The sequence below is a fragment of the Micropterus dolomieu genome, linkage group LG17, assembly GCF_021292245.1.
Source record: "Micropterus dolomieu isolate WLL.071019.BEF.003 ecotype Adirondacks linkage group LG17, ASM2129224v1, whole genome shotgun sequence".
NCBI classification, from domain to species: domain Eukaryota; kingdom Metazoa; phylum Chordata; class Actinopteri; order Centrarchiformes; family Centrarchidae; genus Micropterus; species Micropterus dolomieu.
The window spans coordinates 7210572-7236643 of NC_060166.1; the positions used below are offsets into that span (position 1 = coordinate 7210572).

The window sequence follows — 26072 nt, forward strand, 5'->3', positions numbered from 1 at the left end:
CCTGAATAAACTTCTGCAAGACTTACTGTTCACATAACTTTGTTTTTTGGTAATCAGTTGTGGGAATGAGTAGCAGGCTGTGTGTGAAATGATTTAAATGCAGACGCTCTGGGGCAAGAAAAATCTGTCATGACAGTGAGTCAACTGTGACTAATTACAGGCCCTGCAGCTCCACGCCCTGCCTCCTCAAAGAGCTGCAAGTTTCTGCATTCGAAAAATACAATAACATAACAGGCTGCTGAGGAATCTTGCTTCTGTGTCTCAGAAAGCCCACGTTTGTCCCTGTATGCCTTATTGAGTATTGACTTGACATAAATGTGCTCGAGCTTGTGTGCCAGCAGCTATTTGCACAGCTAATGTCAATATTTTCTTTAAGTGCCTACAAGTTACTAGTCCAAAGGTTTTTGTAGCAAATGACCTTTCAACAAGAGCAGAGTATGTGTGCCAACACACTGTTTCACTGCTATGCCTCTTTAGGAGGTCCCACATGACCTCGTACACAGACAGTGGGTATGTTGTCAGCCTATCCAACTCAGCTGCCTTCACTCAGTCTCACACTTTAAGAAAAGACCCATCTGATATTTACAAGCAAGGCGGACAAACGCCTTCTCACACAGGCACATTAAGGCTTTTCAAAGGACTTTGTCTGAGCAGTGTCATTAAGACAGGCAGACAGGTTCAAGTTGTCTAACGCCGCTCCCTCCCACCTCCGTTCATTTTAGGAAACAACAAACAATGCGGTTGCTATGGGCTCCTCTGGGCGCCCTAAGACCGCTTGTCAGCAGCAGTTTAGACAGCGGACCGCAAAGTTACAGACAGTTCACTGAGATGGGTTATGGGCCTGGTTACTCCTCCTTTTCCAAACAAACATGGAGACACTGCAATCGTTACACTCCCCTCCCCCACAAGGACGTACATATTAAAAGTTAGACCGAGTCTCTGCAAGAATATTTGCAACCTTTTACCACAAACTAGGACTCTTCTAGTGATAATAACACTAATGAAACAAGCAAGAAAGTCTCTGACACGCCTGACGATCCTCAGTAACATCCTCCCACATCACACTGTTCTCTTTGTCAAAGAAAATATCAAATCCTCTCATTTAACTTAAGACATTACTAAATAAATCAATTCTTCACAATCCTGCCAGGAGTTCTGAGCAGGACCCTCAGCCAGTGACAGAGTTGAAATGTGTGTTTAGGATGAAGTCAGCATAGGACTACTGTTATAAGTTTTTTTTTTAAGTAATTTTGATATTCTTCAGCTGATGTGAACAGGTCACTGATGAACTAACGGCTCTTACAGAAGCTTCATTCTCTATCAAGGAAAAAAAAGAGAAGAGAAACACTGAAGTCAAATGAATTACTTACAAATAAACAAACCCCCACACATACACAAGGTATGCCACAGTAACCCTGGATTAGTTGTGGGACTTCAGTGTTTTGCTCAAGGGCACTTAGCAGAGATGAAGGGCACTGTAGATGTTTATACCGGCTCCCCACCAGTTACTCCAGTCTCACACTCACACACAAGTACAAAGTGGCTTGTCTTACATTGCTGCCATTGGAAACTCCACTAAAACAAAATTTGTGATCGTGGACTAAAAATATACAATTGACTTGTCAAAACAAAGGAGGTGTAATTCTGGGTTAACTATCCAAGTACCACTGAAACCATTCAACTAATGGTTTCAATGATTAGCTGACTGACAGAAAATAATTAGCCAACAACTTGATAGTTGATTTATCATTTAAGTCATTTATCAAGGAAAAAAATAGCTCCTCAAATATTTCTCTGTTTTCTGCGATTGTAAATGAAATATACCTGGGTAATGGACTGTTGGTTGGACAAAAACATACAATTAAAAGCTTTTGCCTTGCCCTCTAGAAACCTTTAATTGCCATATTTCACTATTTTTTTTTTTTTTTTACATTTCACAGACTAAACAAATAATCAAAAACTACTTAACAGATTCTTAGATGAAGAAAATAATCACTGGCTGCAGCCCTGTTCCTAAAATGTATTTGGAAACTGTGGTTAGGGATGGATCAACGATTTAGTGAAACAATAATCAGCACGGCTATTTCTGTCTAAAGCTGAAAAACCCTGATAGAATTAAGATTAGGTGTCAGGTACAAAACAACTTATTTGTTAAACTGACCCCAAGTCATGGGTAAAAAAAACTCATTTTCCAGATCAGCTCTATATCTCTTTTTCAAGTAAATCTGCTTTCACCTTTAAATCAAGATCATGTAACCAGAACATGAATGAAATGTGTTCTTTTGAAATGTAATGTGACTAGCAGTAGTTTCCTGGTGATGTGTGTTCCTGACTCACCAGTCTCTCCATTTCCTGCTCTCGAAGCCTCTCCTCTCTCTGTCGTCGGTGGTACTCAAGCAGCTCGTCCTCGTTGTCGCTGATTTCTGTGATGCTGTTCTTCCTCTCCCTCATCCCAGGGTGGGGTCTCCCTGCGGACATCTTCCTGTGGGTCCTGGGGCTGGCTACGGGGGACGAGCCAGGCAGGGAGCCCAGACTGTAAGCAGGTGACAGGGAATTCCCAAAGCTTGCCTTCCGTACTCCAGCACCACCACCACCCTCCATCAACATAGAGGTAGGCGACGGACTGCGGGCTCGGATCCCCCTGCTGCACATCAGCTCCTCGGATGTAGATCCGGACTTGCGTCGGAGCCTGGGACTCTCTGGGACAAACTTGCTTAGACTTGAGGGGCTATCTGGAGTCCTCAAAGTGGGGACTGTCCCTGGGAGCGCCCCTGGGAGTACCGGGACCCCTCTCCGAGCTATTGAGGGGCTAAGAGGTGGCAGCTCTCTCATACTGCTGCCCCCTCCACTTCCACCGTTCAGCTCCATGTTTCTCCTAGCCATGCGGGGGCTTTCAGGAGGCTGCAGTGAACGTGGATGCTGCTGGAGCGGCGATCCTTGGATGATATGGATGATAGGGTCCAGGGGAGGCTGGAAGGCTTTGGTGGGTTGGGAAAGTTGCCTGGAGGGGCTGGAGGTTATAGAGAAATCAGCTAGACTGTTCTGCTCTCTGAAAGGGCTGGCAGGCCTTTCCTGGAGCACTGTGGTTGTCTTGGTCCTGGGACTGGAGGGTGACGGGGATGAACAGGTAGGGAATTTGGGAGTGAGCCGGGGGCTACTTGGCACAATGTTTCTACTACTGAGAGATTCATTAGAGGACAGAAGGGGAGTCTGTCGGGGGCTCTCAGACCCATCTTGGCCTAGTCCTCTGCGGCTTGGCTTGGGGCTCGGAGGAGACTCTGTTAAGACCTTCCTCTGCAGCCTGGGGCTTTCCTGAACCTTCTGGCCCACCCCACCACTGCTGAAGTTAGGCAGTATGGTCCGTGGCTGGGGTACAGGTGGAGGCTGGGTGGTGAAGTTGTAGCTAGAGGAACGTACAGGCACTGGCGGCAGAGAAGAACTCTGGTCCTGGGGTCCTCCACTAGGAGACGGGCTTGTGAAGCTCCCACTGCTGGCTGCTGAAGGGGAGGACAGGGGAGAGAAAGGAGGGGATGTATTCTCATAGCTGGACCCTACAGACATTGCACCGGGGCTGGTAGGAGGGGACAGCAGATAGCGGCCCCCTCCATTGACCAAAGGCGACAGAGGGGAGTGGGGAATGGGTTGGCCTCCAGGAGGCTTTTTGCCTTCTGAGGAAGAAGGCTGGGAGTCATCCATGACTAGGGAGTCCATGATATCCTGGAGGTCCTTCTCAATAGAGCTGACGATTGCACTGTGCTCAGACTGGACTCTCTCTCCAGGAGCAGGGGGAGACTGGGCTGCACTGGCCTGGTGATTCCCATTGACCAAGCTCTCGGTGTCTGAGGGAAAGAAGACAGGAAACAATGTCATCAGACTTTGTTCAATAAAACAAAAAATACAATGGGTAGAAAATAGAATACAGTGATGTTTAATCTTTTGTGCAGCCAAGTCTAATTTTCCTTGAACTGAAGAATTTAATGAAACTCTTAACCGTCTTAGCAGCAGCAACAAATGAGTTGGCCCTGGCAATATAAATGCAACATCATCTGGCAAGGCACTGCATTGGTCACTGAAATTTCTAGTAGATTACTTTGGTAAGGTGCAACAGTGTACTGTTTCCTGGAAATTCTCAAGACAAAGGATGAATCGATTGTCAGTGTGATATGTTTCCAGTTATACAATCCTGCCTTAAAGCTCAAGGACCAGTACCTAAAGTAGTAGATAATAAATAATCCAGTAAATAATAAGTAAATTAAATAAAAATAAAAGTAAATAATCAAGTAGGTGACAAAACAATCAATACAGCGCAGAGAAATCCACACATTTTTAGTTTCATATTTGCCTGTGTTTTTCCTTACAGGGTGCCCACTGTTGCCTAAATGACTTTTTAAAGACTTTCCATGATTCATTTGGGGTCAACATTAAAATGTTCTTTCCTTTCTTGTTTGGCTAGGTTGTGTTTTCATGCTGAAAATATCTAAGGAGGTTAACCGTCTGGTGTTGTGTCTGGTCACACACATATACATATGATGCAAGACAATTACTTGGAAAAGATCCTGACCTCCGTAGAGAATTTCCTTAAATTATGATATTTCAGAACCTCCATCTCCGGTCGTAACCTTGTCCCTACTATCTGAGACATATTCAAAATCATAATCAAATCTGTATTTTCCAGCTCACTGTGGAAGCTGTGCAACAGGTAAGCATGAGGGCAGAGGAGGCATTAGTGATGAGGAAAGAAGATAGGACACAGCAAAGGAGATGTACAGACAGACAGGCTTGTGCATTGGATAGGGATCAGGAGAAAATGTGCCTACATAACCCAATTACTGTGTGGCTCAAAAGCAACTTAGGACACAGGCTGGGTAATCTAATCTTAACAGTCTCTCTCTAATGTCAGCATAGTAGATTATTACAACAGAAACGCACGGCCACGTGGGAGATTCAGCAGCATGGCCTTGAGGCCAGGATCAGAGCACAGATCAGGTTTTATTAATGCTAAATGAAATCGGTTTACATTGGACTAGTTGTCTGTTTAAACGAAAACATGGGCATAATTGCAGTGCTGAGTCATCAGTGCAAACACTGAGAGGTAATAGAAAATAAAATAAAAATACAGCTTTCATGCCCAATAGTGATGTAAGAACAGTAGAAATCATAAAAATGACTTAGGGATAGAGTAAATGATAACACACGCATAGAACAGAATTATTTTACGATAGAAGAGTCAGTTTTGTCTGTTCATAAAGATGATGTCAGAGAGACGTTCCAATAGCAAAACTGCTCTAAAATATAGAAGCGTTACAAATAATGCATTGGCTGTGCTTGTTCAACAGACATGGGAGCAGCTTCCTGCCTTTCTCCCCAATAATGACTCTGGCTTACAATGAAGCTCTGCCTTCATGACAGCCTGACCACAATTAAATTTTAAAACATGTTCAGGCAAATTATACAGAATTAAGGTCTGCAGGCTGTCACACTGATACATTTTATCCGTTCAGCAGCACATGAATGTCACTGTCACATCGTGTCTCACAGACAACAAACCGGCTTGATTCTTATTTACAGTGTAGAAAATCGAGGGGGGTGGGGTGACAAAAATAAAAGCAACCGTTTGCTGAGAGAAAGCCCATGCAATGATGTCATGGGAAACAGGCTATCGCCTCGAGTAGACTGTACCAAACTTCATTTAAAAATCTGGAAATTTAATGTTAACTAACATGCCGGAAAAAGTGCACGTCTGATATAATTTTACTTAAGACATTTTATAACATGTAAGGACCTCTACAATTCGGGATACATTCCATCGTCAATAATCTCTAGTTTATTAAACACCATCTGCCATTCCGTAAATGTCCCCTCATCAGAACACTGTGATATTGTCACGCAAAGGAAAATTTACTTTTTTTTCAGAATAAAGGACGTATTTATTCGGCACCTGTATGCTGAATAAATAATGACAGTCCAGTGAATCGCACTGAGAATGTAATGATGTCCGACGTTGTGTGCACCTTTCCAGAAACACAAATGAACATTAAACCAACAGATATTGAATGGAGTTTGGCGTGTGACCGGTTCGTATCACTTTTTGCCCAAAGCTCTGGCATTAAGCAGTAGCGTTACTCACATGAAGGAATACATCTGCGACCCGGTCAGTTACAGTGCGCTTCACCTGCTATATGACACACACTGAGGCCCACATCCTCCGGACACCGGTTACAGACCGGGTGTGACAGAGCCCTGCCGTGCCTGGCTCCACATACACCGAGGGAGATAAGGAGACACCATCGAGGTGATATTTTAGCCGGGGTTGGGGCGCTAGGCACCGCTGCTGCCTACGGTACCACTGGTATCAAGTTACTTAACACGTAACACTGCTTTTCCGGTCTTGATCTTCAAAATAAAACCATAACGTATTTAAAGTCCACGTGGAAAATTCAGTGTAAAAGAGCTGTCAGCGCTAAATCGGGCAACTAATACAAGGTATATTGTAATGCCCATCTCAATGTGAAAGACGTAAATAACAAGTCAGTCCTGTTTATGTCAAGCATCAGCCTTGTCCCTAGTGTTCTAAAAAGTTATATAACACTGGCTTTTGCCCTATATATTTTAGGCACGCATAACTTAAAACAGGAGACCATGGCTCAGAAGAACAGATCTAATGCTCAACGTGCCATTCTCCTCAAGAGAGAAATGTATTTTATTTTGAAGGGAAATTTGTCTTACTTCCAGTGTCATGGCTACCTTGACACAGCTCTTCCTGTCCAGGGTGAAATGCTGGTAGATTTATGGCGCTGTTTGTAAAGAGCCACGGCCGTGTTTTTATGGCCTGTCATTGTTACTGGCTCTGTAATGCAGATGTCAGTTTTAGATGAGACAGAGGACAAAGCATGAACAAATTATCCCTCTGGACTACACACTGTGGCACTACACTGATATTTTACTGCCATGAAAAACAAGTTTTCTGGATGAATTGAATTATTGGGCCATCATTAAAATTAATAGACTGTTGTCAATGACAACAACAAAACTGCTTTCAATGGAAGTTCATTCTTTTAAATAAACTGGGATGCTCAAGCTATCAGTTAGCATACATACAATGACAAATTGTTTTCCTTGTATCTGCTTCCCCTTGGACATATTATCCATAAACATGGTATTTCTTTTCATATGTATGCTGATGACACACAAATATACTTGCCCTTCAGATCCACAGACCCTGGAATGCTGAGTTCACTTAACAACTGCCTTTGTGAAGTAAAAAAATGGATGTCAAATAATTTCCTCCAGCTGAACTCAGACAAAACAGAAATCCTGGTCATCGGGTCTCAGCAGATGGCAAATCAAATACTGCCACCTGCTGGTTCCCTAGTAAATCACATTAAGCCTGTGGCAAAGAACCTTGGTGTCTGGTTTGATAGTAATTTATAGCTTCTTCAATCATGTTTTTATCAGCTTAGGAATATAGCAAAAATTCAATCTATGTTAACTTTTAAGGACACCATTTTACATGTCTTCATCTCATCACGCCTGGATTATTGCAACAGCCTTTTCACCTGTTTAACCCAAAAAATCTATTGATCGACTCCAGACTGTCCAGAACTCAGCTGCCAGGTTTTTAACCAGAACAAAGAAATATGACCACATTACTCCTATTTTAGCTTCATTACACTGGCTCCCAGTATGTTTTAGAATTGACTTTAAAATTCTATTGATCACTTTTAAAGCTCTTCATGGCCTCACGCCTTGTCATATTTCTGAACTTTTAGTCCCATACGCACCAGCACGTACCTTGAGATCCTCGGGCAGAGGTCTGTTATCTGTTCCAGAGTCTCGACTGAAAACTAAAGGGGACAGAGCGTTTGCTGTCAGGGTCCCGAGGCTCTGGAACAGCCTGCCCGAGGAAATCAGGTCAGCTGAGTCAGTGAACTCTTAAGTCCCTTCTGAAAACATACTTTTATAGGAGAGCCTTTCCCGATTTTATTTGACATTATTTTATCCCTTTTATTTTATTCTATTTTACTTCTTTTATATTTATCTTAAACGTGTATTTTAGTCTGTATTTTCGTGTATTTTCTTGCTTTTATCTTGTATTGTTTTTGTATTATTGTCTCTTGGGTATTATTGTCTTTACACTTGTTAAAGCACTTTGTAACTTGTTTTTGAAAAGTGCTCTACAAATAAAGATTATTATTATTAATTATTATTAAATGAAGCTGCAACCATTTTTTTAACCATACATTTGTCAAGCTTTCTGCAGCATTCAAAATCCATCACATTTCAAAATCAGTGGTGGAGGAAACACTGCAATATGAAAATTACAATCTTCAATAAAAGATGCAACTTATGTAAAAAGTATTACTGAAATGTACAAATTTTTAACTAATTTATATACTCTTATACATCAGCAGTTGAATCTATGGCAGTGCATCATATTTTAGAAATTCATCATATTTTTGTATTAGTAAGTGATGTGTTACGATAGCATTCTATTTAATTATTAGGGTGTTATTTTTGTTGCAAACAACTAGGATAGTTATTTATGAAATATCATCATATGGCAGATGAAGAACCTTGCATTTTTATTTCTTGGAACAAATAAGACCAACAGAAGTGCAGCTAAATGAAGAGTTGTTTGGGAGTGGAAAGAGCTGGCTCTGGTAAAGGAACGGATCCATAAGATCTGGGCTCCCTTCAAAAAGCTGCAATTCCCATCACTAGTTTACATTAAAATGTTAATCTAGAAAATTATTTTGTAGTTAAGTAGAAACTATAATTATTTATAGGTTATGTGCGTTACGCATTCTGGCTGAACTTTTCCATACAAAATACTGATGACATTGATCCATTATGGTGAAAAAGGATTGAAGGAAAAAAGGAAATTTTCCTCAGGAGGGTTTTTACTGGTTTGGAAATGGAAATGAAGGGCAGGAAAGAGGTGCTGACTGCGTTAAATGGTAAAAAGATGTCCGGTCCTATTTTATTGATGGACACTCGTTTTATTGCATAATAAAAACAATTTTAAAAACCTTTTGAACATCAGAGATTCAACATGTGGTGGTGCCTTACTGCGACCTTAATAACGATCAACAACCTCCCAAGCATTTAGCGCTGCTTTTTGCAGACTGTCAAGCAGCCAGCGACAGATACAGCAGCCAAACCACAGGAAGATAAAGGCCTTTTATTGAAAAGCGAGTCTAACACACATTAGGATTGTGGGTGGGTGCAGGAAGGGACTGGAGGGGAAACCCAGGGCGGGAGGCTACAGAGATAGCAGACAGTAAAATGGAACAGGAGGTTTATAAATAGTCCCTGAAAAAGATACTGTAATTTCAGCCGTCCACCACTTTAAGTAAGCAGCTCAGGGTCACAAAGCCGTCTGCTGGCCTGGCAGAGAGACACAGGAAACGTCCAATCAGTGAAGAGGTGGCAGCTGAAAGACGGGTGGTCAGTGGACCGTCACTGACCTGGCAAAGCTTGCGAAAACTAGACAACAGACAGGTGAACGTGACTTTCATGTGCTAAAAAACAAAAACGCAGGAGGAGGACCCTTTTATACTACACTAAAAGTACCATTTACAGGTACACGAGAGCACCTTTTGTGTTCCTTGTGATCAGCTGTAAAGATGCAAAATGGCTTCACAGTGGATCAAAAGCCATTGATGATACATGTTCAGCTGGCCAATACGAACTGATTTAACTGATGCTTAATAAGCCTGATATTATATTTAATTAAAAAAAAGCAATAATCTTTTGATGTTAGCAGAGAAGCTCTTTATTCGGGCGAGGTGGGACACATTCACAACAAAACGCTGATAATCATCATACATATTTGCAACTATTTAGCCCGAATGAATAAAAGGTTAGTTACTAAAGTCATTAGAAGCTGACTGAGGTTTTAAGGTTGGTGCAGAGGAAAGTTCCAGCTTTAATTCTTGGCATGCCAACATGTATAGTAGTGTTGAGGGTGGGCAGCCAGTGAGGGATCAGGTCTTTGACTTTTATACGGCACTGCTCAAGCCCAAAGGAACAGAGCTGGGCCAAAATTTGAACGTTTATGGCAAAAAAAAGACTCAGAGATCTGCATCAGTAAATTACCTTTCCGCCCTTTTCATGTGTGTGTGGAACCGCTAGTGTGAATGATCTGTGGGCCCAAAAGGCCAAATCCCAAAGAAGCTGTGGGGGGGGAAAAAAGTTTTCCCTTTCAGTTAGCAACTTTTATTGGAATATGTTCATGGAATATTGTGTCCAGTTCGCTTCCATCCATAGTACTGCCACAGTGCCAAGCTTTTGTAGTCCAAATGATTCAGGTCTACCTCTTTCATAGACTGCTGCAAACTGGAAAAAATTAACCCCTAGCCCGGGTAATTTAAGGGGGCAATGAGTAAAGTTTTACAGCCGTATAGCACAAATTTACCATAAAACCGTATATCAGCAGAGTTGAGCCCCAATGTACATGTGCTATAAATTGCTATCATTGTTTTCTTTCAGACAGAAACGCTTGAAAATATAGCTTCCTACCAAAAACTAGGTCAATTGGGTTTTGCTGGGTTTGCCCTCATAATAGCTTGAATTTATACACAGATAACGTGTGCAATTTTAAAATGATTCCAAGTAGATGTGACGGATACGGCCAAATTACAATGGGAGTGGTATAAGCAGGTTTCATCTGAATGCAACTCAGGAATGCATAATTGAGGTAAATTGTATGTTTCTAAACAACGGAAGGCTTTCATTACTGGATCAGGAAGTCCACAGAAGCAAGCATGCCAGTGTGCTATACTTATCCCCCAGTGGCAGGCAGCGTCAACAGTAAAAGGAGGGAAATAACAAGATGCTATGACAGATCCCTGATAGTAGAGCTAGCCAAGGAAAGGTATACTTACTGTTGTGAGGCTGCCAGAAGGAGCACTCACAACACACGCGCACGCACACACACACGTAGGCAGCTGAATACTTTGCCTGGAGACGCAGAGGAATGAGATGCTCATAAAACATGCATGGTGTGAACTCCGGCACCAGGTCCCAGCTGGGCACCATTCAGGCTGCAGGGTTTAACGGGTGCTGCATTTTAAAGGCTGATCCAGTCAACAACGCTCTTGTAACAGAGCTGCAAACAGGCGTAAGAGGCAATTTCTGCCTTTATTTCACATAGTTATGTTCATGTAGGGGTGGCGACGGCGGTAGTGGATAAGACACATGCCTTTGGTGTGGGAGACCCAGGTTCGATTCCAACCATGACATCCACCAATGTGTCTCTGAGCAGGACACTTAACCCCTACTTGCTCCAGAGGCGTGCGACCTCTGACATACATAGCAGCTGTAAGTCGCTGGATAAAAGAGTCAGTTAAAAAACGACCAATACAATATGACCATTTTGGTGCATACAAATGATATTAATGTTTAGAATATAAAAATTTCTTTAAAGTCTTTTAAACCAACTCAGTACATTCGTTAAAGCAAAACTATTATTAAAGCCATATATTTGCCCAGTATTGTATATCACTAAATTAATATACTGCTTTAGTCCCAGCTGACTATCCTGTGCTTCTACACTTCCACCACCCTTGCCAGACTATAAAAAAGGAAAAATGCCGGAGGGTTTACTGCAGTGCAAACATCCACCTGTAAAATACTCTCGGCTCTGCAACAATCTGGCCCATTCATTCACACAAGCCATATTGAAACTGGAGGAGGGGAAATTGTCTTGTTAGGCTTTTTTATTCATATAACAAAAAGTCAGTGTGTTTTTATTCACACTGGGCCAATGTTTGTGGAAGAAGGAAACCCTGACATGATGTGTAAGGTAGCAATGCTGACTGAAAACAGGCTGAAAATACAGTAAAATACAGAATGGCTGTAATATGAGCGTGCACGACCGCATAGTACCTGGACATGGTCTGTAGTCCCTGGTGGAGACACTTCCTCCTTGGGGCACCATGCTCTTCATCCTGAAGGCTTCTTCAGGATGGTTGAAGCGGAAGAAGGCTGACTGGCCAAAACACAGCATACAGCCTGGAAAACAGCACATACATCATTTGTTTTCATTTTGCTTCACAGAACCCACTGGAATTTACAGAAAGGACAGCTTTAAGGAATTAACCACATTTTGTGAGATTCACTGAAAGTGTATGGGTCCATTATCTTCAAACTGATAGACATGTGGTCCACTGTCACACAGAATCCAGTAAAGTACACACAGAGGACTGTCATACAAGTCAACAGAGAGGTAAGTAAGGTGAAGATGTTCTGACAGCATCAGCGGGGAAAGCAGCGCAAAGTGCTCAAACAGGAACCAACAACACGTCTGGCTGTGCTGACTCAGATGACACTGTGTTCGCCATCAACAACACAGTCACAAGAAAACGCAAGGCAAGGGGGCAGTCCCTTGTCACTGTGTGAAAGTGTTGATGGATGACACTATGAGCTGAGCGGAGTAGAGATCGTTAAGTAGCACAGAAGTTTGGGAGTGGCATCAAATAAGATATTTAGAATTTGCACGAAAACACCCATTTGTATTTATATTTGAACATCTCTCATCATTTTTTCATTTTTCTGCATCGGAGAAGTAAATAAAAATTTGAATTTGGTAGTAATGAGTAACACCCCCAACATCAAATAAGCACGTCTCCTCTGGTTAAATGAAATCCCATCATTTACACAGAACTATCTGATGTGCCTCGCCCTGACATCCTGCTTCTACAGGAAATACATCATCCAATTAAGGAGATAAGCTGCTCTCAAAAAATTGTTTGGGTTGGTATTTAAGCCCACAGTAAACAAAATGCTGACAGGCTGAATCTTCTATTTAAAAACGATATTGAGTTTGTTGTTGTTAGATGTTCATTAGCTATGGAAAATGTCCAGTCCACACATGCTATAACTCATTGTAGGTTTTCAGGTGCATGGTGATCTCACTACCATCGTCATAAAATACACAGAGTGCTGTTACAATTCAGTTAATGCAAGGAATTCTGCCTTAATTCAGGCTTAACCTCTTGGAACTCTTTAAAGCTGCACTTATCAGTATTTATATAACAATGGATCAAATAACTGTGAGTAAGACTGCAGTCCCCCTCAGCTCTGCAGAGCCGCAGACAAATGTGACATGTATGGTTTGTCCCAGAAGCCACCGCGCACAAAACGACCGCTCAGCTAGTGTTAAGTGTCAACGTAGTAATCAGTGGACATTATGCGTTAATACTATGCTATAATTATAGTATACTAATACTATAATTCCTGCAAATATTGTATTTATAATAATGATAATAATAAAGCAATGACATCCTACTGTTTATTTTTTATTTGTTCCAAAGTGCTTTTAAGTTTCACAAGCCAAGAATGTTTTGTACATCACGAGCCAGATGTTTCTAGACTTAGGTTAAAACTTTACAACATTACTGAGAATTTAAAGACAGAATACCAGTGGTACGAACATTAACACTATTGTACAGCTGGACACGTCTGCTGCGTTGGCTGCAGTGGTCTGTCTGACTGGGTCTGGAGGAGCTGACCGGCCACCAGCATGCTTCTCCCGCGGATTGGCTGCCACCCCTTGGACCCTTGTTTTCCTCGCCTATTACCCTTACCCTAACCATCACAGGATGTGTGCCCAAACCTAAGTTATTGATTGTATGCATGTCGGCCAGTTAACCCTGTCTACTAGGACGGCCGATGTGTGCAGCAACGTTTGAGTACATTTTCGATTCGCTACCAATTTTCGCCAAACTGCCGATATTCAAACTCTACACAGTTGATTTCTCGCCTCAAAACTTCTCCGAAGTATATTTAAAGATCTGTTGTTGGCCTCTAAAGAAAAAAAACAGTTGTTAGTACCGATACGCGCTTTGCATTAGGATATTCTGTACGTGGGACGAGTGTGTCTTCTGGGACAAACGATATTTGGAAGTTTAACACTTTATAAAGTTATAATGTGTCAGTTTTGTGTCAATAGCTTGTTTTCACTGCTCAAAAGGGGTCCAAAAAATCAGTTATTGGTTTAACTTCAGTTTCCCCAGTGCTGCTTTGAAATGTGACAAACAAAAGAGTATGCATGGTGCTTGACCACTCACAAATCTTCCAATGATTCACTATTATTCAAAGTAAAACACCATTGTCCATTTGGTGGTTCACCCCTGTACATTGGCTGTCAGGAATAAAAGGATACCTGCTTTTTTTTGGTAGAAAGTGTCTCTAGTGTGAAGGTAACAGGCAAAGAATATTACTGTAGCCATTAGTCACACTGATCAGACCCGACAAACACACAGTCTCTATGGTACTTTCCTACCTGGTTTGAAATGTCAAAACACATAATGTACATAACTAATTAATTCCCTCCATGTGCCACAAGCTCGATAATAGATAAGCAATCTCGTGTTTATTGCTTTCTCAGTGTGGCACCATTGTCCTGCTGAGATTACGAGGGAAAGGTCTTCCGGCTCGGGCAGAGATAAGATCCCTGCCTGTCGTCAGAGAACATGAGGCCTGCGGTAAAGATGGAAACTTCTCCATTACCCAAGAGGCGGAGGTGATGTACAACAAAGCCAGATGCTCTTTTATTTTGGACAGACACACACTGACAGCTTGGGAAGAAACCACCAGATTCTCTCATGAGGCCCATCTGTGGGCAGCGGCAAGGGAAAAAAGGTGTTTGTTCTGTTCTGACAAGTGGAGTTATATGCAGCCTATACATCAATTTGTCAAGACAATGTACTCTCTGTTTTTTTCTTTTATTAATATCTCCTATTTTATTCACACAAAACACATTCACACATCAGGACAAGTTAAAGTTGCCAGTTCACCTACAATGCATGTCTTTGGACTGTGGAGTAAAATCGAAGTACTCAGAGATAACCCAGCATGCGAAGAGAAATGGTGGATCTGAACCCTGGACCTTCTTGCAGACATCAACAGGAACGATTCCCCTCACCTGACTGGACATACACACCTCTTGCTGGGCTGTCACTCGTCATTGCTTCCATTTTTCTTCTACGCTATGCACCAGAAATAGTTTTGCAACAACTTTTGCAGCAAGCCATGCAGTTCTAGAATCCTACTTTATTTAATTTCTACATCTACGTCTGATGGAGTCAAAGCCTCAAAAGCTGAGAGGCAGCGGGATCTTAGAAGACATAGTCAAAGAAAAGAAAAGGCCTTGGTGCCCCTTTATGATGTTTTATAGACATTTACTCTTCTTAATGTAGCCAAATTTACAATTACCACATTCTGCCCACAGAGTTGTGTATTCTGCATATAAGTTAGGACGTCAACAGCTTGTGAAGAATTGCTGACTAGTACAGTGGTGGTGCGAAATACCAGTTAAAGTGATACTTTATATTGGTACAATAAATGCCACATGCCTACATGGCCCGTCCAAATGCAGCACTCTGCTTATTTGCGTTAGTATTTCTTTTTCACCATCAGTTCCCATATGTGGAGTGAAGTCAGTCAGTCAGCCAGTGTTTAAAATTTCCATCAGCGTTTCCTTCAGTGGTTACGACACCATAGTCAACATAATTTTGGTTGGTATTTTCCACAGTTGAAATTGTTTCTGTCGATATTTGGAGGTCTCATCAGCAAGAAAATGAGTACACCATCAGTCTGGTCATGAAAGGGAAAAACAAAAAGATGCTGAACAGAATATTTGAAAGCAGTCATCAGGATGTTAATACTGCGGTCTGCAGTGCCACGTCAGCTCAGCCACAGTGTCTTCATGCTCTCCGCTTCGGCAGTCATTCGACTCCCTCACCTAGCTCCTGTTTCCTCTGGATTCTGCCGGCAGCGCTCTCCTCCCCTCCACCTCCCTGACTCACAGTGCACACTCCTGCGTCTGACTTGCGCTAACATGATCTCCCCGGTGAAGATCAATCCAGTCACTTCCAATGAAAATGCTGGTACAAAGAACGTAGCTTGAAGCGCTGTGTTTCTGACACAGTCGTGACAAACTCATCTCTCACTCTGAGATCTGGAGGGGTTAGGTGACGGCTCTGTGGCACACAGCGTCATTTTTACTCAGCACTTCTGTCAAACAACGAATGTGTCTGTTAGAGGGTTTGGGAAAACAATGTTGACTCAGGTTATATACCACTTTGATGTTGTTTGATTTGATCTTTATTGTATTACTGATTAATATGTCCAGTGGCAATGAAAACATTTTATACAAGCATGGATAAATAATTAGCTGATGTTAGCATGCTAATAAGCTTTAACCAACATGGTTACATTATAACTGCTAATCACAGCATGTTGTCATTGTGAGCATGTTAGCATGCTGTTGTTAGCATTTAGCCACAGTATTGTATAAAATAAATGGACGTAACCCCCAGGGTCTGAAAAGTGAGGCCAATCCAGAAGTGCCTTCAACCTGAATTCTTTCTAATGGCCAACAGGCGGCGACTCCACTGGTTGCAAAAAGAAGTCAGACTGTATTGAAGCCTATGAGACAATGACCCTACTCCCTTTTGATTTACTACCTCAATAAACACTTTCCTAATGAGCTCATGGTCTCGCTAGTTTCAAGTCATTTTCAGAACAGCATGTTCTAATGATCATTTAGTAAATTATGATCCCATTTAGAGAAAAACTGACAAGTCGCGGCGACCTGTCAGTTTGTGTTCCTCCGTGTGTGCATAAGTGCATTTTATACTTAAAATGATGGCAAAATGCACCCAGATAGTGTAATCATAATAATTAAATGTAGCAATCAATTTCCAGCCCTGTTTTTGATTTGAGATAATACTAGCCTGTCAAAATTCACACACTAAACAAGTAAGTACAAATGTACAGTGTTACATGGAAGTTCACTAACCAGTATCTGAATTGGGACGGCGCATCCAGCAGCGTTACATAATTGTGACTGGCCCCCGCTGCAAATATTTTTCTTGTGCCACCCAAGCACGTTTATCTACACAAGGGTGTACAGACACAAGACTCCATGCAACTGCAAAGGTGCAGCCTTTGATCAGCACCACGGACAGCAACCAAAGTGCCAAATCTATCTACGCAAATCTAACAGCCTGCCCTGGACTCAAACCACCACAGCCTGCTCTCTCCGACTATCAAACACCCAAAATAGCTTTAGCCAGCCCACGGTAACACGTCAACACAAAGTAGCTTTCTCAGTATGTCAATAAGCATAGAACAAATGGCAATCAAGAGAAGCACAGCAACTCATTCTGGGCCTACCCTGTGTGAACGGATGGATGACGGCATCTGATAACACAACCACTTTCGTAAGCAGTTCGTCAATCATCATTCACCATCAATGGCAAAGCAGCCAAATGTTACCACGGACACAGATTACAGTAAGTGTGCATTTTTTCAACATTTGAGAGGTCATTTAAATCCCTGATCCCACTCCATAACAACGAGACACTTGTACTCACGCTTTACAAGTTCATTCTACGGGCCTTTCACTCAGCAAAGAACACTGTTAAACACTGTTTAAGTCCAAATTCTGTCCAAAGACTGTTGTCTTATATGCTTTTTGTTTGTGTTTGACAAACATTATCCAGAAGAACACTTGCTACTTGCTAAAGGTTAAGAAAAGTTGACGTCGACACAAGTTTAGTAGTAGTAGTAGTAGTAGTAGTAGTAGTATTTATGTATATTTATGTAATAAAACATGCAGTTTTAACTCAAAACTATAAGTGTTGTACACATGGTGGTAGTATTAATGTAGTCATCCGTGCTGGACACGGTTAGTAAAGTCACGAGAGGGCCCACCCACAGAAGTTGGAATTTAACCGTACACATTTATTTTCTAAATACCATGTATTATTGAGCAGTGTTTACCACAGGATGACAATGTATTTGTGGTGATGAAGCTCTGGGCTCATGAGCTATATAGATACTGGACTAACAACTTGATTACACTGGGATCTATTTGTAAATCACACCCAGCACAGACAGCATTGTTCAGTGTGGTGTTACTTTGTGTATGTGTGGACATGCAGGCCCCAGCGGTGCAGAGGCGGCTGCAGGCTGATGGATGAGGGAAGACATATCTCCTCCTCTACACTGTTCTCTCAGCGCAAACTGCTGCTGGCAGCTGACACTCACTCTCTGACTGAGTCCCTTGCTGCCCACGAGGGAGCCTAACCCTGCACCTCAGCTGCCTACAGGCCCTGAGTGTGTGTGTGTGTGGTCGCTGACAGAGGCCACCAGGGATCATGACACGATGAGTCAGTAAAACAAAGAGCACACATACTGTATGCTGGGTTAAAAATTTATTGAGAAACTGGTGTAACTTGATTACTAAAAAGCATTGATGCAAATAATTTGCTAATATGCTTTTTAGTAATCGAAATGCAAATTCTTTGCATCAATGCTTCATTTAATCCATATAACTATATATAGCGCCCTGCCTTGTTACTGTTGCACAACGTGCTTATGCTGTGGACAAGTGAAGGCGACACAATTCGGATTGCAAAATGGAGGAAGAGACAGAAAATAGGAAGAGACGAAGAAGAGACAGGCCAGAGAAAAAGACAGAAAGTGTCCAAAGTTTGGGATCACTTCAAGCTTTATTAAAACAAACAACTCTTTACAGTGTGTCTACTGTAAAACAGAACTAGCATCCGGTTTATGCAGAGTCCATGGAGCAGACCCGACACAAGGTTAACGGTAACGTTAGCATTTGACGTAAATCATGATTGCTAGTTTAGATGAAGGCTCAACTAGCAACTAATAATTCTAAGTTGGATATGCATACGTGCGTTTGTTGATGTTGTTCTCCGTCAGTGAGTTTGGGTTGTACAGTGAAATGAGTTACTTAGCTGATCCGGGTATCGGGTGCGCCAAGCGATAGTTTTTCTTATCAGATTACTTGATGAATTGATGAGTATAATCAGTAGAATACTCGATTACTAAAATAATGGATAGCTGGAGCCCTACTGTATACATACACAAACAGAAGGGTATGTACCATTATACACTGCATTGTGCTTTTACAGAAATTAATGGGATGTAGTGGCCCGCCCACCTTTATAATTGCATAATAGATTTTATTACATTTTAAGGGGGTCAAAAAAATGTCTATTTTCACAAAAGAATCGTGTGAAACACAGTGTAATCAAATCATTATTATAGGATTCCACTGGGATGCTGTCTTCTATTTACGTCAGAGCAAACAAGAAATCAGGCTTGAGTGAAATAAATCCAGTTGGAGCAACTCAGCAGAATGGTTACAGTGCATGCCAAATAACTGCAACGTTGCTGGTTCGATTCCAGCCGGGCAACCTTTGTTGTGTCTCGTGTCCCTCTTTACCTCACTCTGTCCAATAAAGGCCCAAAAAATATCTTTTGAAATAAATCCAATTGTTCAAAAGCATCAAGTTTATTTCTGAGGGGGAAAATCCTGAACACTCGTCCCTTCATCAGTGTCTGCAGACCCAGAACCCACATCTGTCTTAAGCAGGATGAGGTCACAAGGCCTCAAGATGCATTAGTGCACACTAATTATGGACATACCAAAGATCAATAGATACTGACAAGTGGTTAAAGATAAGGATAAAGGGGTGGGTTCGGAAAAGGATCAGCCAGTAAAAGCACAGTCGCATTCCAGTTACTACTAATGCAAACTGAGAGTGTCCTGCTGCCTCACATTCAAAAGCATTCAGCAAATCAGCCAGGACTGAAATCTTAAGGCGTACTACTTTGAGTTCCAGAATGATCCTTTGATTCCTAAAATACATCTGAACATTAACATTCTTGAATATTTGCCCTTTTACTGATACTTTAAAATAACTCACACATTGTGACATTTTCAGGGAAAACTGGCACTAAATACCGTGGAAACTGACCTTTACAATACTTTAATATAAAAACTAATTTATTATCAATAAACGGGCTACAGCTGAACGCATGCTATTTTCCTAATCAATCCATCTGGTTTAAGCTTTCAGTGAAACGGAGTCATTACTGGCAGTCTCTTGATGCCAATTAGTCCTCATCAATTCAGCCACCACAACACCACGCAGCTACTTATCATGATGGACCCTCCAGCAGCGAGGAGACACACTTCAGGGAGTGTCAGACAATTGATCGTGACAAAATAAGTGTAGATTTATGGTCCTGAAAGACACGGCGCATTTATCCGGGCCCCTGAAACAGTGCAGGATTTGGAGATGCTCTAAATGGGGCCGTGTATCATATTCAGTAGGGAGGAGGTGGGGAGGGTTAGGATCATAAATCATGTAGTTTTTCCATTATAGAGCGCCCACACAGTGTTGACACAGAGAAACTGCAGTGCTTCATTTTGCATTGAGAGGAATGAAAGGTAATTTTAATGGACACACTTGTTGTAAAGTCAATAAACTGGATATGACTGATCTGTGAAGACACTTCCAGCTTGAGCAACATTTAAGATCACAAAATAAAATCTTCTAGAAGGAGCAGGCAGGACAGGTGCTTATCATTAGCTTATCTCAACTGTGTTTATGGAAACAGCGTCTGTTTCTGGTCTCAAACACCAGTCTCCATCCAAACAGTGGGGGAGAAGGGGGATTTCCCACCTTATCTCCAGCTCTAGACAGATCTGCTCCTGACTTACCATCCTCATATTAAACAGACTGCTAGGCGCGGCGGTTAATGAGACCAGAGAGATGCCAAACCCCTAACCACTCAGAGAAATTAACCGCACCTCAAACCCCTAAACCCTTTATTTAGACTGGAAGAGCTTTTAGTGAAAAAATGTTTGGGATGAGTTTATTTTTCTGGCATGTCTGAATGTTGCTCAACACATTTATGAGTTCATCTGACAACTACATAACAGGACGTGTCAGTCAATCTACCCATAGCTGTCCAGACATCACCTAGTTAGCACGTACAATACGGTACAAGCAAAACACCAACATATACTCTTTCTCTGTACCCTATGAAGCACACGTCTCTCTGGGTGGCCTGTGCAAACTCGCCTCTTCTTCTTCAAAAGGTCACATTCTCTACGGTGATCAGTCATCACAGGAGCCAATCAGATGAGGTGAGAATGAAGGTGAACCCACGGGTGATAGAGGTTGAGCTCTTTGGTGATCAACTTTCCCTACAGCAGGGAGGGTGGTCCCTTTGACATTTGCAAATTGTGTTTCAAAACCTGCTAGCTGTAAACCTTGGTTTCAGTGAGGGAATGCAAACAAGCTACTTTTGGTTAAATGAAGGACATGTTTTGAAACGTATGCTCTGGGTTTGATTAAGATAGAATACCACTGAATGGGTTTCTGCAGATTAAGATCTGCCTGGTGAAGCTGTTTCTATTCAACTTTTTAATGCTGGAACAAGTTCCATCTCTCCGGGGACACCGAATTACTCAAAGCATTACTTCTGTTTCTGCTTCCCATCAGTATGATTAATGTTTTTGTCTTTCGGTAACTTCGCTTAAGGCAGCATTAATTGATTTTTCAGTACCTTGTGGACAGAGGAACAAGCACAAACACAATATATATAGCCTATTGTATATAGTATAAAGTTGATATGGCTAACGCATTAGCAAGGAATTGCTTATTTACATGCTTTACATCCAGCAGACACGCGAAACAGTGTTTTTGTTGGCCTGATGAGTGTAAGAACAATATACACTTTCCTTTTAGCTTTGTTTGTGTCTGTAGCTGCTGGGCAGGTTGTGTACAATGGTTTTATTAGAGCTTTTTCACTGAAAACAGCCTCCTGTTGCAGCAGGTTAATGAAAGCCATGAGACTAAACCAAAAAGTTGTGGGCCAAAAAACCAAAACAATGAGCTGAAAGACGCTAAAACACTCACTGTGTCGGGGGATAATTCTAAGCATGTTTCTCACTATGAGCAACCCCTTCCACGTTACACAAAATCATTTGATCCACTTTCTTGGAAAATATTTAATAGTGCAGCATTAAAGTGTGTTTTTGGCCAATTGTTTAAACATGTTTAAATAGAATTGGAACAATTTTATTAAATGTTTTTTTCTCAGCTTACAAACAACAAAAACTTTATTATTACAGTAATTACTGTCATGTTTTTGTGTCTGGCCAATTTATTTAACAGAAAACATGCTCAAAGAAAAATCACACTACAACAATAGATTCACGGGGTGTCTATTAAATTCATGTCTTGGTCCTGCAGTATTTATGCTTCCTGGCGTTGTTGCCTCTGTCGACAGTCTAATGAGCTCTTACACAACAGCACACATCCTGACTGTATTATTTAAGATATCCATCAAGCTGTTTTAAAGTCCCCATAAAATCAAACGTTATTAGCTTCTTTTCCATGGTATTGTGTGTACAACTATTTCTCAATAAATGTAAAAGAATCTACAAAATTAGTTTGACATCAAAGTCCCATTACTTTTACTGTTTGGAAAACAACCATCTGTTTTCTATCTGTTGGGTACCACATGGAAAGTAGGAGGCAGAAAAACGAATTCCAACCAATAAAAACCATGACAGATTTTCGAGTAATCCTGACCATTAATTCACACTTCATTTCTCTCCCAACGTTAGATCTGGTTTACGATCCCTCCAGATGACAACTCCCATTCCATTATCTACAGTACTTAAAGGGGTACTCTCGCGATTTAGCAATGCACTTTCATAAAGTTTGGGGGAGTCACAACAGACAGATTAAGAAACAACTGTCAATATCAAAGCAGCAGAGGTTGAAATATCTTGAATCGGAATTAGAGCTGTGCAATATGACAAAAAAATCATATCCCGACATAGGTCATTTCATATCCCAGTAACGATATACATCCCGATATAGAACATTTATTGTAAATTCAATGAAATATGACATTTCCAACTGTAACTTGGGATATTTCTCTGCATTAAAAAGATGGGGTATGCGATTTTGGAGAAATCCAACACAATGACAAATATAGAGTCATACAACGACACAGCAAGTAATGTCACTGATGTTAGCTAAGTTATGTATTAGCAAACCTACGCGACTTGCTCCTGCAAAGCTAACATGAGAGGACGAGACGGTCCCAGAGCAGCACAGCAGCTCCGAACAGCGACGCTCACAGCTCTCCTGCTACTACAGCTAACATCCCAACAGCAGCATGTGGTGAACTATAAAGCTAAGTCCATGGGCAAGTCATTTAACGTTGCCTGACTGACACACATCGCGGCTGACATTGCTGGATAGTGTTGTGTCGCTCGTCTATTATTTTAAATGCAAAAGTCTTCCCTGCAACACCAGCACGTGTGGAAGAATGGGCCACGGTGAAGTTAGTTTCAAGTTGGATATTAGTTTTACATTGGACATTCGATAGATGTCGATTTCCAACATAAAACTAACTTCACCGCGGTGCAAAGTGACGTTCCCTCACCAAAATATTACGGTAAAGTGTGGAATTTGCGACACAATGAAATAAACCGTAGAGCATATGATAGACGTTTTTCTATCATCAAACATATCATACCATCATCATTGTCGTATCGCACAGCCCTAATTCGGATAATACGGGATCTGACATTTCCCATGATGCAACTCAGTAGCGTTGTTAGTTAGATCCCCCCACACCTTGCCCACATCTTCAGTTTGTAATGCAAGGTTTCTGTTCAAATATTTAAGTCTCAAGCCCATTCCTAGATACGCCTTATGACATCACCAGGGGAATCTTCTCAGACTGTGGAAAGCAACCTCTGGAGCTACAAAGATTTTTATTAATAAACTTTAGTAAACTGAACTTGATGTGGCAAATTGGTGGAGTGCCCCTTTAACTTAAATACAGTTTTAATAGGACTTTAAATACCACTCCAGAGAGAAACAAACAGCACAGCTAAACTTCATTTGTGTTAAATTCCTGTCTTTCATTAGCAGACAACGTTATTGTGCTTCATCAGGAAACAATGGCTCTACTGTATATATTTAAAAGGTGTTCACTGTGTAAGGGAATAGGCATGCAAACGGTTTTGGGACAGAATTCTTACACTGTGAATTGACGGTTGTGATTGTAAATAGCTTATATATTCTTCACTTTAAAAACATCATCCCCAATATTACTGCAGGGATGGACTATATAAGCAGCACTAAAGTCCTGAATTGGATCTTATTCCAACTTGAAAAAAAGCAAACCTCATTCACTTCCATCCTTCAGTCACCAACAGTTCATTAGCCACGATGTGGAGCAGCAGTAACATATCAGCTCCACATATGGCATGACCACGTTAGTTATTTAAAACACACCAGCATCTCTTCTTGTTCTCTCTTTTCCCCTCCTTCATAACTCTCTGACCTGGGATAAGCATGAAAGGATTCTTCCAAAAACCAGCGGTTCAGGATTAGTTTTCTCCAAGGCTGAGCTCAGCGAAAGCAGCTGCGGTAGGAACGGAGATCTGTTTAATCAACGGCTGGGCTTCAAACTCGTTCCGACAGGAAAATATGACACAATGCCATTTTCATAACTAGAATGAAGTCATACAGGAAAGGACAGGCAATGCTCGTAAGAGAGACTGGCCTCACAGAGAGAAGGATAAATGGAGGTGTGTGTGCTCCCAGTTAATCAGTTAGATTGATTCCATGACCGGTGTGAGAGAGAACAATTTCTCCAGCACTGCAGGAACGATTGGTCTAATCACGACCTTCATCATAGTGAGTGCACTCTATTACTGCAAGAACAGCATGTTTCAGCCCCCACACTGTGCTCCACAGTGGCCCCACTTTAACCAAGAAACAACCTAAGATAAACCAGGGATATGCTTTAAAAAGTGTGGAAAGAATGTGTGAGCTGTCATTCATCCTTTTATCTGCATAGAGTTTTCCATATGGCACGTGTTCAGTGATGAGTGAGGGCACAAAAAGCATCCCTACCTTCCCACAAGGACACGATAACCCCATTCTCTAATGAAACTGCAGGGACATCTAAGTGGATTATAGAGCACATACTGTAAAGCAAACAAGGATTGATACAAATTGAGTCAAGGTGAATATCTATATATAGTTAGGGTTGGGTATCAAGGACCGGCTCCAAGCAGAAACTGTTACAAAATATCCAAGACCCGTGGATTTGTTAAGACACGTGCATTACGATTTTGCTTAGGGCTCCTAACTTTCTGTATATTTCATTCACTGCAGTGAGCCTTTTACAGTCCATCAAAGTGTCACCTTTCAGCCAGGACCTGCTAAATGGTCCTAACGTCACATCAATTGTTAAGTCAACAAAGCGTGAAGAAGAGAGTACTTCTGTTTACAGTCCTGTATCTTGGCGGACCGTGCAAATTAATGAAAAATGCCCAGTCAAAAACCTCAAGACATTCATTTCATAATTATGTAAAGCTGCAATTTTAATTTATTTAAATGTATTGAAATGTGTTGATTAATCAATTATTTGATTGACAGAAAATAATTCAACAAATATTATGATATTCAATTAATAGTTTTCAAGGCAATAGGACAAAGGCTCTCAGATGACAGCTTCTCAAATTTATGGATCTGTGGCTTTTCTCTGACTTCTGGGATACTGAAACAAGTGTCTTTGGGTTTCCGACTGCTTGGTGGCCAAAACAAGCATCACCTTCAATCTCCAGGATGTTGTGATGGATTTTTGTCACTATTTTATAACAATCAATCAATTAATCCGAGAAAAAATATGCGGTCCAGTAATCAGTCAGTGATAAAAAGAATCATGACTGCAGCCCTAAATTGACAGAAACCAAGAAATTCTGACAAATGTTGGGCATTTTTCTTTAAGAAAACAATTCATTGATTCAGAAATCACCGCATTAATATTATAATTTTGTTCATTTTATACTTATTATTCACTGATGTACTGAGAGGAAAAATGTACTTACCAAAGTAAGAAAAAAGTGTTATCAGTGTGGTATCTGAAATGTGGGTATGGTGTATTGACACCAGTGTAGAAAAAATTCAAACCTCTTGATGGCCTTTGGGACCACTCAGGCCAATCATGCCAAATCATGCCCCAAGGGTGTTATTGCATTAAAATGGGTTAGCAGCCCTGGTCTGTTCAACCTATCTGAAATGTGTCTGTGGACCAAATATTCCATCATTTCTCTAATAACATCTCTGCGTTTGACCACATTAAATCTTTCCAGTGTGTCGGCTTAGCCTCAAGTACATTTCCCCGAAGATTAGATCAGA

The 26072-nt window shown here is 41.3% G+C and overlaps 1 protein-coding gene across 15 annotated transcripts in view; it reads right to left on the reverse strand.

Annotated features, from left to right (window-relative positions):
- phldb1b (pleckstrin homology-like domain, family B, member 1b) overlaps window positions 1–26072 on the reverse strand; it is a 104157-nt gene that overhangs the window by 42345 nt on the left and 35740 nt on the right. For 14 of the 15 annotated variants that reach the window (XR_006828759.1, XM_046073795.1, XM_046073794.1 and 11 more), the window contains 2 exons: window positions 11890–12015; window positions 2338–3839 (listed from right to left, as the gene is read on the reverse strand). Coding sequence is in view for 14 of the 15 variants with exons in the window: in XM_046073795.1 (XP_045929751.1) it covers window positions 2338–3839; window positions 11890–12015 (1628 nt within the window). In the remaining variant the exon portion in view is untranslated. Of the gene's footprint in view, window positions 1–2337; window positions 3840–6127; window positions 6323–11889; window positions 12016–26072 lie in introns of those variants that run through there. The other variant, XM_046073805.1, reaches the window with a different exon arrangement.